This window comes from Pavona decussata, unplaced genomic scaffold (assembly GCF_977016875.1).
Source record: "Pavona decussata unplaced genomic scaffold, jaPavDecu1.1 SCAFFOLD_92, whole genome shotgun sequence".
Taxonomy (NCBI): Eukaryota; Metazoa; Cnidaria; class Anthozoa; order Scleractinia; family Agariciidae; genus Pavona; species Pavona decussata.
Genome location: NW_028145509.1, coordinates 1,803,040 through 1,822,757, shown reverse-complemented (window position 1 = coordinate 1,822,757; position 19,718 = coordinate 1,803,040). Strand labels below are relative to the sequence as shown.

The 19,718-nt window shown below is 38.9% G+C and overlaps 1 protein-coding gene across 1 annotated transcript in view; it reads right to left on the bottom strand.

Annotated features, from left to right (window-relative positions):
• The window catches only part of LOC146473810 (hemicentin-2-like), a 163,549-nt gene extending 153,216 nt beyond the window's left edge, over positions 1-10,333 (bottom strand). The window contains exons 1-5 of the mRNA XM_085117672.1: positions 10,144-10,333; positions 6,774-7,364; positions 5,228-5,773; positions 3,021-3,334; positions 1,904-2,042 (exon numbers count right to left, since the gene is read on the bottom strand). Coding sequence (XP_084973798.1) covers positions 1,904-2,042; positions 3,021-3,334; positions 5,228-5,773; positions 6,774-7,364; positions 10,144-10,330 — 1,777 coding nt within the window. The 5' untranslated portion in view covers positions 10,331-10,333. The remainder of the gene's footprint in view (positions 1-1,903; positions 2,043-3,020; positions 3,335-5,227; positions 5,774-6,773; positions 7,365-10,143) is intronic.
• Positions 10,334-19,718: the final 9,385 nt, after the last annotated feature.

Here is a 19,718-nt window from a genome sequence, read left to right as displayed (position 1 = left end):
TCCAAGCAATTGTTCGTTGCGAGTGCGAGGTGCGGCTGGAGCTGACCGATGCTCTGGGTGAAGCGCGGACTCAACTCTTAGCGCTTCAGCGTACTTCCGGTGCCTCAATCTCACGAAGTAGCAGTCTCAACTCGTCAAGTTCTGGTAGCATTAACCGGGGAATTGCAAAGGGGCTGGCCTCAAATTGACTCAGCAACAGTTCTGGGTCCCAGGCTACTTCCTGCTCAGTTGGCTTTGTCGGAGGCTTAGGTTGTAGACCTGGGTCGGGTGCACGTGATACTGGGAGGTCATCTCATACAGGGAGCTTGGACGATAGTCGGCAGAGAATGGCTGCTGCTGTTCGAAAATCGGGTTCAAAGAGTCGATTGGCTGGAAATTTCAGTAGCTGACAGAGTTCATAAACCTTCGTGTCTACCGATAAGGAGATAAGTCCAGCCACTCCGCGATATATCGATCGCATGATGACACGCTACCTTAGGTGATGCAAGTGATTGAGAAAGAGCTTGGAAGTTCTAAGTCTTTCCAAAACGTGGGTGTGTAGGCTTTATCACACGGTGGCCATGTTGAGTCTAAACATATTAAAAAAGCTTTCTTTCTGCACGGTAAGCCTCGCACTGAATTCGCGTCTGGCCGAGGCTTGCCGTGCCAAAACAAAGCTTTTTATTCCTCCGAGACTTAACATGGCCGCCGAGTGATAAGGGTCTATTGTGACCGTTGTTGCAAAGGGAGCAGTTTTATCTCGCAAAAACTAGAAATCTGGCGAGGAGACACCAGCGCTTACTCGTACACTACGCGCGCATTCCAGAGGTCTGGAAACCCCGTGCCCCTCCCTACGCTTACCACAGAGGTTCACACTGAAGAGGAAGGAAGAACTTGCATGATTGTATTAGAATCGAAGCGAGTATTCTTCAAGAAAAGCAGACTGGTTTAGGTTCAGATTTATCTCTTTTTACTGCCTTTCAAAGTCAAAAGCACAACTATACCCAGAAATACTTGTTGTATATGTAAAATGTAGAATAAAAATATAATCTGACTTTTTTGATTCTCAAAAGTACCTAATACCTAGTGCTAATTGGAGCCACTCTTCACATCTAATTTGAAGTAGCAAATGCCACAGGGAATGTGAGCCATATTAAAATCGTCCAGATTTCAAACCTTGTCGGAAAAATCAACAGTTGGCTTGTAAATATACAATAAGAATGCGGAAGAGGCGAAAGATAATTTTTAATATACCGCAACAAAATCTGCAAATGAGAGGCTGCTCTTCATACAACTATAAAACAAAAAGCTAAAATTGATACATAAAAAAATAACGGCCTTTCCCACCCCTCACACCCCTTATCAAGCGTTCTTTCCTCTGATGAAGAGAGGCCTCGCTCATAACGACTTCTAAACAATATAGTATGGCCAGGAAGGGGATCGTGGGATCTCATTCTGGTCAGATTGACGCAAAAAAAAAAAATGTAGGTTTTTCCTTCCTTGCAAGCGGAACTCTGTCCATGATCTTAGCCTAATGAGTGAAAGTAATATATCAAACACGTGGAACAGCGGCTCATCCAATTTCCAAATACCGAGCTCTAGAAGTGGGTTGAAAAAGCGCAGCGGCAGCTAAGTTTTAATAAGCAACTTCGAGATGTCTTGAAACGGATGAATCACTCTTTCGAGCGTTTGACATAGCTTCTCAAACCATTAATTATTTTTGGAGAAATTAAAGCTTGAAAAACCTTACTTCAAGGAAGTGACGAGCCTTTCAAATGTTGCCGAGGGTTTGCCTTGAGACAATTTGTTTAGTAATACTTTAGGATACTTATCAGCCATATTATTAGTAACTTCATTTTCTATACTTATCCAGACTAACCTAAAATCCCGACAGCAATAACAAAAGAGATCCGTACTAAAACTTAATTTAACACAAATACTTCCACCCTCAAACAAGACCAAGTTTTGAATGTCACAGGATAGAATCGAACAAATCTGGCTCTCACGTGACTGCTGAGGGAATTTTTCACAATGCCTCTTGTATCTTTGTTTCCTTGGAAAACCTAAAAATAAGGGGGAAAAAAGCACGTGGGTCAATGGAATGGCAGAGCTATAAGAAAATAAATGTAAAAATACAAAATATGTTATCTCAAGAACTTTTAGATGCAGGCATTGTATTGAACTGCTGCAAATCATATGAAGAATTCGGAAATAATAATTATAATAATAATAATAATAATAATAATAATAATAGTAGTAATATGTATATTTTGACAGATGACGAGGAGCACTATGGCGATTTGCCCACTTTATCAGATCTGTTAATCTCTTCAGCTGTTAATTCGCCGGGTGACCATTGGCTTTGTTGTCTTTTTTTTTTTTTTTTTTTTTCACGTTGTTTTATTATTCATTTGCACTGTATATAACACTATATATTATACATACATATGGGCATATACTGTATTTACTTCTTACACGATGCTTACTCTACATTAAGGTACACTACTTACAATACAAATATTACAATACAATTACACTTGTCTAGTCAAATTAAATTTTATATGTACAAATCCTGTACTCCTGTTTTAATTTACTTCCTGGTAATAATTTATCACTATCCTAAGTGGCAACCCACCCCCATTAGGTTAAGCTATTTGAGGGTTGTAGTATATTTTAAATTAAATGCAGTATCATTTCATCTCCATTTAGCTCTGGAATGGAAAGTTCTTTGGCGTAAATTGTTTCTGCCCTTAACTGTAATCAAGTCATTTCTAACAGACGCTGATTCGTTGTATCTGTGAGCGGCATCCGAATTATGAATAAAGGAGAAGAAAACAACTCAAAAGTCAACCGGGGAAACATTTTCTGAAACATTTAGAGCTTCTCTGATCACATAATGCGTTGAATATATTCATTAAGTTATCAAAAAAATTTGATTTCTAAGTATAATATATCAACCCAGGACTACGCTTTTGGATTTTCGATTTATTTTTTGGGGGGGTAAAGATCTGGTAAGATTGGATTTAATTTAACGTATTCACCTTTACAGCATTGTCTTCCATGCAGTAGTTAAACGCTGTTCCATCTAACGAAAGTTTTAACTTGAAGCTGGTGGTCCAAAAACCTGCTGTTGATCCTTGTGTTGCCACTGCACAAACAGAGCGCACTGCACCCATATCAACTTGAAGATAATCTGTTCTGTCTTTAGAAGTCTTTGGACACCATGCTTCAAATAATACCCCCCTCTTTCCATTCAGTCGGCCGTAGTATGGCAGGCCATCACGATCGAATGTGCTTGCCGTAATTTTGTCATCCGGTATCGTGTTGATGTCCGCGACGCCCACAGGCTGACATGCTGGAAACATAAAGCAAGCAATATGCAGTCTACTTTGAATATAATTTATAATGAAAAACAAAAAAAAAAAACAACACTTTATTAAAAAAAAAAAAAAAAAAAAAAGAGCCAGTTACAAGGTGTTTATATCCCTACCCGCAAATAGCTGAAGCTAGTCGAGGCGGGTAGGTATGTTTATACTAAACTAAATACAGATACATTTGGTGTTTACAACTGAATTGACTAAAATAAAAGTTAAATAAGTAGTAAACAAACAAGTGACGCAAAAAAAGAGATTCGCTAGCTGATAGAAATTAAAGGATTGTTACATATTCAGAAGCTTTTCATTATTTCAAGAATTGAAGAAGGTGTAAGTTAAGCATTTTCTTTTTTTAAAATGTTGATTAGTATTTCATGTATTTGTTTTATGAATAGTTTTCTGTTGTCAGACTTTCTAATATTATCCGGTAAAGAATTCCATAGCCGTGCGCCAAATCGAGAAAATGAATTCTTTAGTTGATCAAGACGTGAAGACATGATATAAAATTTGTCGGCGGTTGCTGACCTGGTGTTGTAATAACATTCTGTGAAAGGGAAAGGTTTAATCCTACCCAATGGTAACGAATGTACATTGTTTTATAGGTTGTGCTTTGACTTTTGCGAGTTTTAATTTATTGTTTCCTCTTTCATACTTACGTAAAATGTGCAATTAAATGTTTTCTCTTGTTACTAGTAGTTGATATATTTATCTTTAGACTATCAGGCTAACACAGTTTGCCTAACTTTATGGATTACAATCATATTTTTAACTGTTACAACTCTCTTAACAAAAAACAAAACAATTGTATTCATAGGAGGTTTACATCTACTATTCCATAGGTTCGCGCCTCTTTGGTAGCAAGAGAGAAGTTGGTTGCGTAAGGTGAATAGGAGAAAATCTAGAAACAATGTGTGGCTGACTTGAGAAAAAGTAGCAGTCTGGGACGAAGATGGGCGCACCTACATGCGTGAAACAATGGGATCATTCACGTCGTCAGCGGGTGGACACCCTGTATGAGGCATCCAAGTTTAACGGAACGCAACATTACCAGGTGTACAATTTCCTTCCTCTTTTCAAAAGATATGTTTTGCTGATGCTAATTTTGTACCGTTGACTTGGGGACTTGACTTAATGCGCAGGGATTTGCCTACAACTCCAACTTTGTTCAACGCGTGCCATTAACACCCGTCCCAGGTTGGCGGGTCAGAAGCTTGTGTGGAATCACATACATGAAATGTTATCTGTCTATCCAAGTTAATTTTGTGTGGTCATGAGCCTGAACGCCGACATGCTTCCGACGAACTATGTATCATGTAAAAGCGCCACGAAATGTCCCTACCGGTGTGATATTCACAGATGTTACTCCACAACACGCGATGTGCATGTTCGTAAAAAATTGAATGAGAAATTTCTTAAACAGCTTCAAAGAATATGAATCAGAGATCATGTCAACAAACGAATGCCCTAAAGGACCGGACCTGTTTGTATAGAGTAATGTATGAAAGAAAAGTGTAATAGGGACCTTAAGCAGAGACGACAACGTCAACGAAAACAGGCTTGAAAATTTCGCGATCATTTCTACTCATTCAGTTTGTGGAATGCGACCGAACTATGCAGGAGCTGACGTCGTAGGGGTAGAAAGAGAAAAGAAAATTTTAAAATCATCTTGCGTTTACTTTCTCCGCAAAACGTTGAATATGGTAATTTTGCGTCGTTGATTTGCGAGGACGACAAAGAAATGTACCAAAGTTTAGAATGCTCGTGCAGAGACAGTGTTCTGATAATTAAAACTGTTGTTTTATGACGTTCTTGTTGCCGTCGTCTCCGTCGCTACTTAAGGGCCTTAACATCCAAGAAGTGAACACTTCCCTTACCATCCGTTACAGTCAAATTCATAACAGAAAAAGCCTTAAAAAACTCCTTCAATGAAGCAACACAAGTATATATCCCCGAATCCTCTTCTACAGGATTCCAAATTTTTAGCGTTCCATCCACACCAGCTTCTGATCTCCTGACAGGCAACTCCCCGCTTTCCTTCGTCCACGTGACTTTTGGTTGTGGGTCCCCTGTAGCCTGACAGCGGACTGTTACATTCTGGGTTGATTCCACTTCGAGGTGTGAGGGTGGTCGGACTGTGAAATTGGGTAACTCCACAACAACAAGCTGTGTAACGGCCGAATCTTCTCCAAAGGGATTTGTCGCTTTGCATTTGTACAAACCCGAATCTTTCTTTTGAGCATTGATTACTGATAGCTGTCCATCTTTGACCACCACGGCTGTAGTTTGCGCAAGGTCGTAGTGCACTTTAGCCCACGTGATCACTGCTGGAGGAAAACTGGTCACGTGACATACTGGAAAGGTGACATTTTTGCCCTTTTCAACGTAAAATGGACCAAAGGATAGAGAAACCTTCGGTTTACCTAAAAAAAAAAAAAAAAAAAAAAAAAAAAAAAAAAAAGGAAAGAAAAAACAAACAAAACAAGATGTTTAGAATAAAGGATGAAGTGGCCTTCAAATAACTATTATATGGTCGTACCCATGATATTGCGAACAATAGACAGATTCTCTCGACACTGATGTGATTATTGGAAGCCTGTCGTGTAATCTACTAGATTCGCATACGACAAGCGTCCTGGATGCCGCTTCCTTCGTTTTGGGTGCTAGTAAAGGAAGCTTATGACATTATATTCTCTTTGGGTCATAGTGGCATCTGAGGGAAAGTGTCACAAAACCTCACGGTTAATGACTTCGCTAGCTACGAGTCACCTAGAGGATTAGTGCTTAAAGCATCTGAATGTCGATCGCAAGGTCACATGTCAGTTTCTGTCAAGTCAGGGCTTGTTTATATGGAGAAAATCTGTCACTATTTTCGCTACATACTGAATTTTGTACCTTTAATTTCTTCTTTCATTGCAATTTTTTTTTTCTTCTTGATCAAAGAAAGGCCATTGCAGTTATTTACGCATTTTAAACAGTTGCAAAAAAAAAAAAAACAAAAAAAAAAAAAGACCTCAAAAAACATTGAGGCTTCGGAACAGGATTCGAACCCATGACATCTACGATACCGGTGCAGTGCTCTACAAACTGAATTATTCAAGACAACTAGAATCTGGTCATATTGTGAATTCGTAATATACCAATGAAGGATGGGGAATATGAATATATGAAACATATATTTGAACTGCAGGGGGACGATTATTAGAAGGAAGACCCTCGCTGTTACCTGGGCAATTTTAGCAGTTGCGAAAAGAAAGTCTGAAAAAATTCCACAGGTATTTTTAAGGTTTTCCCAAATTGTGCGACGAAAGTAATTTCGGAAAACTTTGAAAATGGAAGACACAAATAATCCCTTACTGTTTCTTGTAAGACAGGGTTAAAATTTCAACTGTAAAAAGCTGCACAGTTATATAAAATGGTTACCTCGTACGACAAGACTAGCAACCTCTTCTTTCCTTCCCAGAATATTTCGCGCCACACACTTGTATTTCCCAGCATCCTCGAGTCGTGCGTCATCAATTTGCATCAGTCCTTCTGCAGTCACCTTTGTTCTGTTGGTTGGTAACGCTCCATTCTCTCGGGACCAGGTGATTTGTGGAGCGGGATTTCCCGAGGCAGAGCACAGTAACAAAGCCGTGGTGCTTTCATTAACAGTCAACTGAGAAGAGGACAGTGTTATTTTTGGTGCAGAAATAGATTCTCCTGGTTCACCTTTCATTCCTGGAATACCATGTGCTCCAGTATCTCCTTTAATTCCTTTTTCTCCTCTCATTCCTGGTGGGCCCATAATTCCTTGTTTTCCGCTTCTGTCAGGCTGTCCCATCATTCCTTGTGATCCTTTCCTCCCTCTCCTCCCTCTCCTCCCTGGGTTGCCTTTGTCACCTTTGGGTCCAGCTCTCCCCGGTGGTCCCGGCAATCCTCGAGGGCAGACGTTGCCACTGCTCCTTTTGATTCTATGCAAATCTGCTGCAGCATTTCCTTCATATTTTATCATATCTAAGCCTGTTGGTTTTTCTAAAGAAAAGAAAATAGTGAGTCAGCTTAATCCGTAAATGACTTTAGCGTTGCAACATAGTTTTAGTTTTCTTTTATCCAATAGTTCCCCACCTCCTTCCCACCGCAAACCGCAACCCCTCCAGGCTGAGCACATACATACGTTCAATCCCTCCTAGAAAAAAGAATCTGCAGCGAACAAACAAGACACTTTTGTGACTTGCTACCACGGGTATTTAAAACGAAAACACAGGAAGTGTTTGCCATCAAATTTGTAAGATTTTAAGAATGAAGCAAAGCAAATTAGCAGACATACTGTACACAAAAAAGACCTAGCACTCGTAGCATAGAGTAGACATCGACAGTGATTGGATCACACGAAATTAAATTATGGGATCGAGACTGATCAATTCATACGACAAATTGTGCCTAAATATTCTTCAAAGCTGTTCTCATAAACAGTAGCAGCCGATAAAGTCAATAAAAGCCAAGGTTACCAAAACCACGGGACCGAGGAAAGCACATTTCGTTCCTGTATTTCTGATCCCCGAAATGAAGAGAAAATTTGCCAGCGACACAGGAAGTATAAGTCTCCCACGTAGTCGTTTTTAGGGGACTCGTATTACCTCCTCGTGGGGAGGAGGCAATACGAGTCCCCTAAAAACGACTGCGTGGGAGGCTAAGGATTTTTTTTGCGACTGTATTATTTATTCTCAAAAACCAACAACACTACAAAAATATTTGCATGATTCAGTTACATCGGGCATTACTAACGTTAATTATATAAACAGAAAATTGACATATACAACAAAAGACTTACAGACGAAGGAGTCGTTTACAGAAAAACAAAACAAACAAAAACAAAAAAAAATAACATTATCAGTAGTTAAGCAGTTTTCTACAGCCGTTTCTTTACATAGTTTGGTGGCAGCGTTGAAAGAAAACATTTACGTTAGCTAAATATAAGAACAGTTTGAAAGCTATCTCAATGTACTAGGGAATGGGGACTAAGCTTAGAAAGATATGACCCTACATTTTCTTTCCTGAATTTTAATAGCGTTGGCTAATTAATATTGAGGAAAGGGAAGAGAGGTTCCCTTTCTTTTGATTTGCTCTTGATTTATAAGATTCAATGTGAAATTGTGATTTGAGACCAGAAGGAAGCTTTTTAAAAGTGTGATCTTATTGTTTGCCTTACAACACCATATGAAATACCTTGCTAAAAGAAAGCACAAATTTAAGTTAAAGGGCGCAACTGGAGTTGTCGGACCCTCAGACCCAAAAAATGGCCACATCTTTTGAATAGTTTCTTGGTATTAACTTGAACCGCTCTAGCATTTCAACCAAACTTATCCCAAAAAAGAGAGACCTTTGGACAGAGCCAAAATAGGTGGGCTAGGTTTTCTGAGGAGCCGCTACAGAAAGAGCAAATTCTGGTTAGAAAAACATCTGAGGGTAGGATTCGGTGAAGAAACCTATACTGGAGCTTTACTGGTTTTGTGCTTTTGGTACACTTATCTGCTAGCCCATAAGGGGCTTTCTAATCAGGAGTTCAATTTTCGTCAAAGGGAAAACTGTTGTTCCATTTCAGTTGGCTTTTCACTGGTGAGGTGCTTTTGGTGGAAAGAAGTTTCCTGTATACCAACCTGTTACCCTTGTCGCTTTTAAGAAATGTATGAACGAAGGAGTCGGGTTTTATTGTGTCACCAGTTTCCTTTAGTTAGAAAAATCCGCATTGTAATGGTAACGGAAGGCTGATATAAGGGCAAACTAATTCAATGGCTTTAATTACTTGTATTTGTGAGTGTTAATAAACTCATCGAAAGAAAGAACATTGTGCGAGTCCTTCATTAAATGACCTATCTTGGTAATTCCATGAAGAGAGAGTTGTTTATAGAAAACCGGTTTGTCTTCAATCCTAATTAGCGAATTGTGCCATATAGGTTGCTCACGGAATTGTTGCTTCGTTTTTACATGTTTACAGAAATTGACTTCCGACCATATTTCCAGAGGTTCCTGTGCAAATGGGTCTTGCACCGGTATTGTCTTTCGAGTATCACTTTTATTTAGATTACCAGTGAAAACTGATTTTCCGCCATATTTTCGGCCAAGTTCAAGTTCGAAAAACTCTTTCCATTTTCCATGATTGGAATCATCAAGATATTTTTTTTTTTATCTACTTAGTCTTAAGCGACTTGTTAAACAGCGTTATGTCAACCATTTTCAAACCTCCTTTGTCGTAGTCGTTTATCATTACGCTTCGTTTGATCTTGTCTCCTTCATTATTCCAGAGAAAACTGTAGAAAAGACCATTTATCTCACTTATGATTTTGTGGTTTGTCACGAGTGGAGCTAGGCTAAGGAGTCTCGGCAAACGTATGATTAATCTAGTTTCATTACACGATTATCTTCAAAATTTTCAATTGGCAAAGAAGGCTCCAAAGCATCGACATCAGTAAAAAATAAATAAATAAATAAATTTAAAAAATAGTGGTTAACAGTAAACGATTCGATCGCACTTTAGTATTTCACAACCAGACTGAAAACGTACACGACGATGGCAAGGCTTATTGTACCTAATAGGAACCGAGTCATATCTTGTTCTTAGCTTCTTGAGTATTTTATTCAGTGGATTCGTCTAAGTTCCTGAGAGCGGTTATACAAATGTGGAAGGTTTAAAGAAAGATCCTGCCTTTGTTAATCGTGTTTTGCCTTACAACAAAATGTGAAGGGAATGCGAAAGAGAAATAATGAAATACAGAAGCTGACTGAATAACAAAATGGAAATGAACTGCCCTACCTTTTATTGAAACGTCCGCCATTCCTTGCCTAATGTGAGAAATGACTTCCTCGACAGCTACCAACCTTTGTTCGGGATCATTGAACTTCACCTCGATTCTAACGAATCCAGCAGAGTAAAGAAGCAAACAAAAAACAGACAAAACTGTGCCGGGACTCACGGATAAACCGTGGCTTTTGGAAGACATTTTGTGAGACTGAATGATTCAACGCCCTTAACTTGTGAAATGAAGAGTCGCAACAATTTTTGTAATTCTGAACTTCTTACAAACTTGATATTTCCTGAATGGTGAAGGGTAACTGAATACACAGATTATATAAGAGAGGTGGTGGGGGGGGGGGGGGAGATCGCACTGAAGGGGGGGGGGGAGGGAGAGTCGGGTGCAAATGAATGCGTATTGTTTGTTACTATCAGTCATGTGCAGAAATGGAAAAGAGATGTTCAAGTTCTTTCAACGATCGGATTCGTTCATCATACATACCTTTTTGGCTCGTCCCCACGGGGCTTTTCAGGGTCAATAGAGGAAGCTAGCGGAGTATAACGCAGTCCTATTCTATATATAGTGGAAGGATGCTTTTACCAAGGTGATTTGCGGAAGAACTGAGAAGTCATTAGGAACTACTTAGGGGCACCCAACGACCGAAATTACAGTCGGACCTCTATTAAGCGGCCACCCTGGGGACTTTGAAAACTGGCCGCTTAATAGAGGTTGGCCGTTGAATAGAGGTATCGAATACAGCACTTTACTGACAAAATAATAATTCGGGACTTTGGAAAGTGGCCGCTTAATGGAGGGTGGAAACTTAATAGGTGGCCGCTTAATAGAGGTCCGACTGTACTAGGGTATTTTTGTCTTTTTGTCGAAAACCTCAGGGCTTATTTCCTTTCCAAAAATCTTAGCTGACCTTCCTTCGGCACCCGAAACCAAATTTTTATCCATTCGAAAATACTAGGCCTTAAAATTTCCCATATCACGAACGTTCGAGGTAAAAATTCCTTAAGAATTAAATTGTAGGAGTTTAAGGGCTTTCCGATCTGATAATTTACTTAAACGATCCGTTGGTGCCCCGGACTACTGAACTTTAGTAGGGTGAAACAAAAAGCGGAAAACTGGATCCGTGATTTGTGGATTAATAATTCAATTGACCGATTTACCCGACTGGAAGAGTAAAGCTAAAGAAATGCACAATGATAAGCCGATTAGCAAGCTCTACCCAGTTTATCTCTGCAGGTAATGTGTTTATCCACAGAGTTACATCTTGTTATCTTCTTTATCCGTAAGAAAAAATACGCATTTTTTATATTTATTGTCACCTGTTTCCTAGATAAACTGTAGTCTGCATAGCCATCTCAAACAATACTATGGCGTAAATTGCCCGTTTCTCACAGCAACAGGAGCCCATTATTATTATTATTATTATTATTATTATTATTATTATTATTATTATTATTATTATTATTATTATTATTATTATTTATTTATTTATTTTTTAATTTTTAATATTTTCTAAGCTACATACAAATCACTCTAAGTACTGTATAGTCTTTACTACGCAGTTTACAATTTAACTGACGAAGTTCGACATTACAGGCTAATTACAAAGTTGCTAGTGGGTACAAATCAAAAGAAAATTTAACTAGATAGTACAGTTGCAAAAACTTCAAAAAGCTCAAAACGTAGTTTACTCGGAGTTTAAAATTTGTTTTCGACAAATAACGGAATTTTAACTTTCTTAAGCATTTTTATTTTCCAATCACTTGGAACACCAAAATATCTTCCTTCATTAGTAGATTATTGCTTTCAATTGTTATTGTGGTTATACATATTAGGATCAGGAAAAAATTCAGCTGTTCCGAGCACTGCCAAATGGAATTAGTTTTCGTGACTTGTTTGAAAATAATTTCGGACTCCAGGTGAATTATTTATCAATCTGCGTTTTCTTCTGGAGTACGTTATTTTAAACTATATTTCTAAAATCTTATGATTTGTTTTCTGCACTCTGAGTTACGGAGTGACAAATGATTCAACCAAGAAAAAACAGACTGATCCTACTGAAACAACAGCTGAACAGCAAAAACAAACGACAATTAACTTTCCGGTAGAGAACTCTAATGTACAACTGTTAGATTTCAGCCCATCTTTAGCAAACTGAAAGAATATCAGTTGTCGAATTTTAGCGTAAATGATATACGCCATATTTCTTTCGCGTCAAACGTTAATTGTTCTACTTTGGGCCTATTACTTCTTGAAGCGAAGTGGATACTGTAGTTTCCAGTCGAGTTAGTTTTGCTTTACCGTAATCTCTGATTGGTTAGCAAAACTTGCGCCGCTTTCTACAGAAATGAGAAAAACCAAAGCCAATCGTGCCTTGTTCTTGTGAGTGACCGCAATATATCCAAAAGACGAGGGCGGTAATCCAAACAGACTACAAATCTTTAAATCGCCAATTTATAAGTGTGCGATAATCGATGCACAATCATCACAAACCGACACTTTTGCAAACACTATAGCTAAAGTGAAAAACCATCGATTCTCTAAACAGTACCACTGGCACTAATTTGCAAAACGTCAGTCAAGGAAATGCCCGGTATTTAGCACTTCAACTCAAGGAAATGCCAGGAGGTAGGTGGATAACTCTGTGTTATTTTAAACGGTTAAAATACAGGAAACATGAATAATGAAAGATCAAAGGGATGACTACTGCACGTTCATTAAGCTCTGAGCTGGCGATACAGTTATGAATTAACGAGAGTTTATAACCGGAAATAAATTAATTGAGAGGCTGTCAGTGCGAAACGATCCCATCTATTTCTATTATACATACGTACATGACAATAAATAGCTGGGACATTTTGCACTTGACCCTCTACATAGTGTGATGTTAAGTCCCCTGAGCTCCCCTCTTAGATTTGTTTGTCGAAATATTGAATGGTTTGTAAACATAAATACTCGTCAGATTACGACCGGGAATCGCAGGCCAATCATCCCTTTGCCTTGTTTTCGTGGGAATGGTAAGAATCTATGGCCTCATGAACAATAGTACAACACACCAATGATATCATGAAACAATGAACTCATGTCTTATATATGTATATATTGATCGTTCATGAACAAGTTTGAATTTGTAAAAGTGGGTGGAAACGTTTGGGGAGGGGGGGGAGTAAAGAGGCATGTTCATCATGATAGTGGAGTAATAGAGAGGTGGTAAGGCTGGGAGAGAAGGGTGGGGGAAAGTGGTACCGCGAATTTGAAAGGATATGTGGAAAAGACCTCGTTGGCGACTCCTTGAGTGGCAGGCAAATACATTTTTTAGCATAAATCGTTTTGGTAAGAGTCCCGGTAAGCTGTACAGGATGATTAGTGCATGAAAAAGAGAACTGAACTCGAGGTAAAACATGTTCATACCCGGACACTCCAATAAGTTAAGCCGCCGTTACACGTTGAAACTTTTAGCTGAAACTTGTGTGCAACGGCGCTGCGAAACAAGTTTCAGCAGGCGTTGCACCGTGTAACATGGTCGGTTTCGTGAAACTTTTTCGAACTTCCGTTGCGAGACAAGTTTCACGAAAAGTAGAACCGCTTTCTACTTCTGCATCGGCTCGCAACGGTCGCAGTGGTGAAAAAACAAGAGTTTCACCGTGTAACACCACTTCGTGAAACTGGTCTCGTTCGCCGTTGCACACAAGTTTCAGCTAAAAGTTTCAACGTGTAACGGCGGCTTTAGTTCAAGAAAGAAATGGTCACTCGCAGAACAGTTTTGGAAAGAAAAGTTTTCTACCTAAGTCACAACAGATTGCGTTATCTCAAAATGCTAAACAGTCATTTGTTTCGGGAGAAGCATCTCAAATAAAGCGCGGGTGCGGAGTGCAAAGTACCGAAAGCGTGCATTGTTGCTCGCTAGCTTCGTAGCTCACTTAGAATCTTTCGTTCGAAGATCACGCGCGTTCCGTACAAACGAAACTAATACAATTGTTTTGCAGTGTGACTTGTGCTCATCTTGACTACCGTTGGCGTTTTTTATTTTGATTTATTTTTTATTGATTATTTCGAAAGCTTGATTTGTGCTCCCACTTGCTGTGCACGGCATCCTGATCCACACTTTCTGACAACTTAGCTCCGCTGACTTGTTCCAAGTAATCCTTCGAGCAACGTTCTTCAAGGCCGGGAACCTTAAGTTAGCTTACGATGTTTTTTTCACAATGAAAATTAATTACATTTCCCGAGTTCATTCACATTCAAGTAACGATCTATAACCGTATCGCCCGCTACCAATAGATTTTCCAGTACGTGTTAACTGAATGTCACCTACATGTAGTATCTCATTCCTCGTCACCCCGTCCCAACCCTTTGCCTCTTGTATTTGCATGGTATCTGAAGAAAGCAAAAGCCTTCTCTGTTAACACAGCGACTTTTCTTCTTGCAGTAACAGATATTGAAATTTGGGTGGTTCCTGCTTTACACACTACACACAATGTAAGCCAGTTATAGTCGACGTTAGTCGTCTTGACAATCTATGGATTATTTGCAAAGAGAAATTGGGAACTGGGTACCTCTCGAGTGCCGTTGTTATCTTCTCTGGTTTGGCCTGTGGATTGTCTTCTCCTGATATGGCCATGGTTCTGAGCCGACACTGATGCGGGACCTTGGTGGACCAGAAGGCAATCAAGTACTGAGGGACTGATAAAGACCTCAACTGGGAAGGCAGGATTCTTTGAAGTTACTCCAGCTTTGGGATAATGCCACAGGTATACGACTCCTAACAGCTTCCTGATAAAAATACGACTCGAAATATAAAAGGCTTAGTACCTGCAAAACTGTAAGCAACTCATACCGACTGTAATACTGCTCTTATGGGGATGCTCCCAAGCCAACACTGATACAGAACGTCCGTGTAGTAAAGACAGGTAATCATGGAAAGCCGGAGCCTAGACATCATGAGATTGTGCCTGGAAGGTCGCTTCAGAGTGATTCTTGTCTACTTCTGGATGACGGTTAGACAGCCAATGGCGTCTAGAACCACCAGGCAAAATTACAACTCAAAATATGGACAGAATGTTAGTGTGATGAAAGCGAGGTAGAAGTGAAGTAAAGGTAATTGTCAGTTATAAAGAATTCTTGCAATAATTGCCAGGAATAATCTACCAGTAGACCTGCACCGTCCAAAAGCTATTTTTCGCTAGACCCTTATAACCTGTAGCTGCATTGTTTTTTTTAGGACTGGAAACATTGTTCTGTTGTTCGTTCTTTTCTCTTCTTGACCGACCATGTAAGACGTTGCTTGTTCAAATAATCCACGACGCCCCAAATCTATCCCCACCAAAACAATTTCCTGCTGGTATTGGCAATTTTGCGAGGTCGAGTTTCAAGTTTGAGTTAAGTTCAAGATCGGGTTCAAAATTAAATAGCACTTTTAGTTTTATTTTAGCGTTCATTTTAGTTTGAAAACCTAGCCTAATAGGATAGTATTTAACACGAACGCTAACCTTATTTAGGAGTGGAGCAAAACGATGCTGTGCAGACTTCGAACATTCATAACTTTAGGGAACCAGGATTGTTTTAAAGGAACGATTCAGATAAGATTGATTTTGGGGATATACGCGTCCGCGAGAAGTCCTACGAAGCGGGATATCTTGGTCTCCCAAACATTTCCTTGAAGTTTTGACTAAAGCCGTTACAACTTCCCTTAAGCATTACAATCGAAAGCCTGGTTTGATATTTCAGATTTTGGAATGGTTTTACATACACCCAATGCAAAAAGGGCTGACATTTAAATATTCTTTTGTTTGCATTCAAATTAGCCTCACTAGCCTCGTTCTTGAGTTCAAAAATCAAAAGAATATTTTACCTTGGACGAGGGTAGTGAGGCTAATTTGAATACAGACAAAAGAATATTAAAATGTCAGCCATTTTTGCATTGGGTGTATAGCCCCAACATTAATTCAGTACACATTTGATTATTCTTACACATTGTTCCCGTTTCTTGTAGTAGCAATTTTTGTATTTTAATTCGAAGGAGGTACTGAGCGATGAAACTTGTTTCTTCAACTTAGACAAACCTCTTAAATTTCCATGCCTTTAAAACCAGCCACGTTGGTGTTGTCGTTCGTTTACAAGTGCTGGCCTGATATGACATCATCCGTCCTTCCGAACGGCCAGTTCAGCTCTGGATTCTTGCGTTTGCTCTGGAAATTTCTGCAAAGAATACGGAAAGAAAGTTTAGTTTAGGGAAACAAATGTCTATTGGAAAGGTTGCACTGAAAAACTACAAACAAGCCAGAGAACATCCACAGATATGAAGTATATCTGACTAAATTTCTTTGAAATGCACGTGTGAAAGAATATATGCCCAAAATGACACTATTTTTTAAAACGTGAAAACGGCGTAAACTAACCTGCCCCCTTGTTCTGTGCTAGTCCTGTACTGCTGAATTCAATATCTTTTACTGCTATTTCCATCGATATTCTGGCAAACGAAGGTGAACATGTTGCTTTTCTCTGTAGCCCGGCGAGATTGGTGGCAAAAAAAAAAAAAAAAAAAAAAATCAAATATGAATAAATTTAAACGAGTTTCGCCCCACGGGCTCCATACTCTAATCTGATTGGCCCATTGCGTTGATTACTGGTAACAATGCGATGAATGCGATGGCTTTGCACGTGAATCGTTGCGCATCGCAATCTTAACCGTACATTACTCGGTAATTTCTTTTCGAATAATAAACCTTATTCCAAAATGGCTCCCATTTTAACATTCTTTTAATTTGTCTGCATTGAAATTACCCCTTCTTGCCTCGTTTAAGATAAAACATCATTTTGACTTTTGAGCTTGTGAGCGAGGCAATAACAAAAAAACCAAAATAATAATATTAAAATGGGAGCCATTTTGGAAAAAAAGTGTTTGGGCCATTTTTTTTTATAAACGAAAAACTTCCTTGACATGTCACGTGTTCAGAAATAAAAAAGCGGATATGACAAGCGACAACGTTCGACAATGCTCCGTAAAAACTAAAATCTTAAACTAAGATTTTACCTTACGTTTCCCGTCTTATGCAAGACCACCACCACATTAAATTGAGACGGTGATCATCTTATTTTAACACAGGAGATCTCAAATGAAGACTATCGGAGTCTCAGTTAGTATATAAGATAAAAGATCGTCCTAGATATCGTCTTTAAATCGTCTTCATTTGAGAAGCGCTTATCTAAATCAACATTGAGGCATCTTACTTTAAGAAAGACCAGTCTTAATTGTATTAATCTGAGTCGATGGGGTCCTTATTTTAAGACGTTTTTTGGTCTTGTGGAAACTTTAAGACGCCTAAGCAGGCTATAAGATACTCGGCCATCCTACGTAAGATGCAATACGCCTTAAGCTGGTGACACACCTGGCATTTTATACGACGATCGCAGCGAATTTGATCGCCAGCGAAAATCGCAAGTGATTTTCGCCACCGATTGATGCGGACACACCTGGCGATTTTTTTCCACCGATCGCGGCGTTGTTCATGTGATAAACCCGCCCAACCTGACTGATTGACTTTACTAGCAATTTGCAGCGATGAGCGTAAAAAAATCGCGGGAACGGGCACATTTGGCGATTTAATCGCCGATATCTGACATGCCAGATATCGGCGATTTAATAAGCCAATCTCTACTCTCACCATTTTAGTTCTCGGTAAAAAAAAAAATAAATAAATAAATAAATAAATAAATAAATAAATAAATAAATAAAAAAAGGCTAACTTGGAAGAAATAGAAAATTCCAACACAAAAGGATCCAAATTTTGGAAAGCCCTTCCTGATTGGTTCATTAAATTAATGCAGACCTCATAGGGAACAGGACTTCTCTTCTGATTGGTTGATTTTGATCCAAACTCTGCAGACAGGGAGTCTGGGCTGGAGTCTGGAGCTTTGATCCATCGCAAACTCTCACCTTGTTCAGACTTAAAACAAGCCGTTTATATTTTTCAAGCAGCGGAGAGTGGAGAATTAACAAGAATTTCGAGACAACAACTTCAATATTCAAATGAGAAGACATCTGGACATCAAATACGGTCTAAAGCCTCGGCTAAACGTTGTAACTATACACGAACTTAACAGCATGCACTGCACACTCAGCGGAATGAAAATGGAATGAAGAAATTACTGTCGCTTTCTAAACCGCCTGTTTTTTGAAAACCAAGATGAGTCCTGGAATTCTGCTGCGTCACCGATCAAAGGAATGAGTGTAGTGACAATTCAGACAATCTGCAATGCAAAGTTTATAATTTACGGGACTTTTAAGACCAACAAAACAGTATTTAAAATGCCGCGGCCCGACCTCTGTTTTCCTGCGAATTTACGGTAAGCGGTTTTGTATAAGTTGTGTCATTTCAGATTTGGTTTTAATAAAGTACTATGGATTGAAATTTGTTGTGTTTTCATTGCTGCATGTATCATGTTCAAGCTTCACAGTATTAAACGCTCCCTGTTTTTGAATGTAGGCTTAATAGTGACCGTTGCAGTTAGATTGAAGATTTCTTCCTTGCTTCGAAACTGAAATTGAGATTCTAAAGCATCTAGAATAAGATTGTTCAGATCTTGAGTTAAGATGAAAATATGACTTACCACAGCACTTTAAATCTAACTGAAAAAAATCATCTTAATCTAAGACGCCATCATCGTATAAATAAGAAGAAAGTCGTCTTATCCTAAGATAAATCGTCTTCAAATGAGATTTACGCGCTGTCTTACCACAGCACCAGAATTAAGTGTAAAAAACGTCTTAAAGTAAGATTTTAGTTTTTACGGAGTGTTCTTTCAACATACTTAACATAGCGCCGATAGTGGAATTCCAAATTCAGTATTTTGTTATTGAAGCCTTGAAAAAAATGAGAGTAAATTTTTTAGGAGAATAATAGGCAGACTTCGACTTTGGGTAACTCACCATTTTGGTAAGAGTGGTCGAGGGCTTCCAAAAGGAGGTCTGAAATGTTCCAAAAGACTTCGTAAAATTCTACAGGAAGGCCGTCCGTACAGGGAGATTTATCTGTATCCATAGATTTTAGCGCCTCCTGGCGTTCTTTTTTCATAAGTTTTCTTTAGCTTAGTTAAATGTTTGTTCTTCAGCGTTTGAGGAATTTGCCTTTTTCATTCGAAAAAGAGGAATCTAGTTCTTACTTGAGGCCAGGTTAAGAATCTCTTTATCTGTGGTGGAGAAACCAATATTACCGAGTGTTTTCAACAGAGTTTTTGCCTGTTGTTTACAGTGCCTTTTTCCTACACTAAGGAACGAACTGGTATTTTTTTCGCCTTCATTGTACCATGTAACTTTGGCACGTTCAAGTGCCCCTTGCGTACACGCGTACGGAATTCAAAAATAAATTTTCAAGCTCTTCCGGGCTTCTGAATCTTGTTTGAAGATACTAACTGTGCAATTTATTGTTTAATACCTTCTGCGAATTCTCTTCGAAGGATTGACCGATTTTTACTACTTTTTCTCGTACTTTTAGCTTTATCATTTCCCATGGCAGAACTTTCACCCTGATATTCTCTCTTGCTGTTGAGCACATAATTTTTTGGTTCACATACTCGTTTG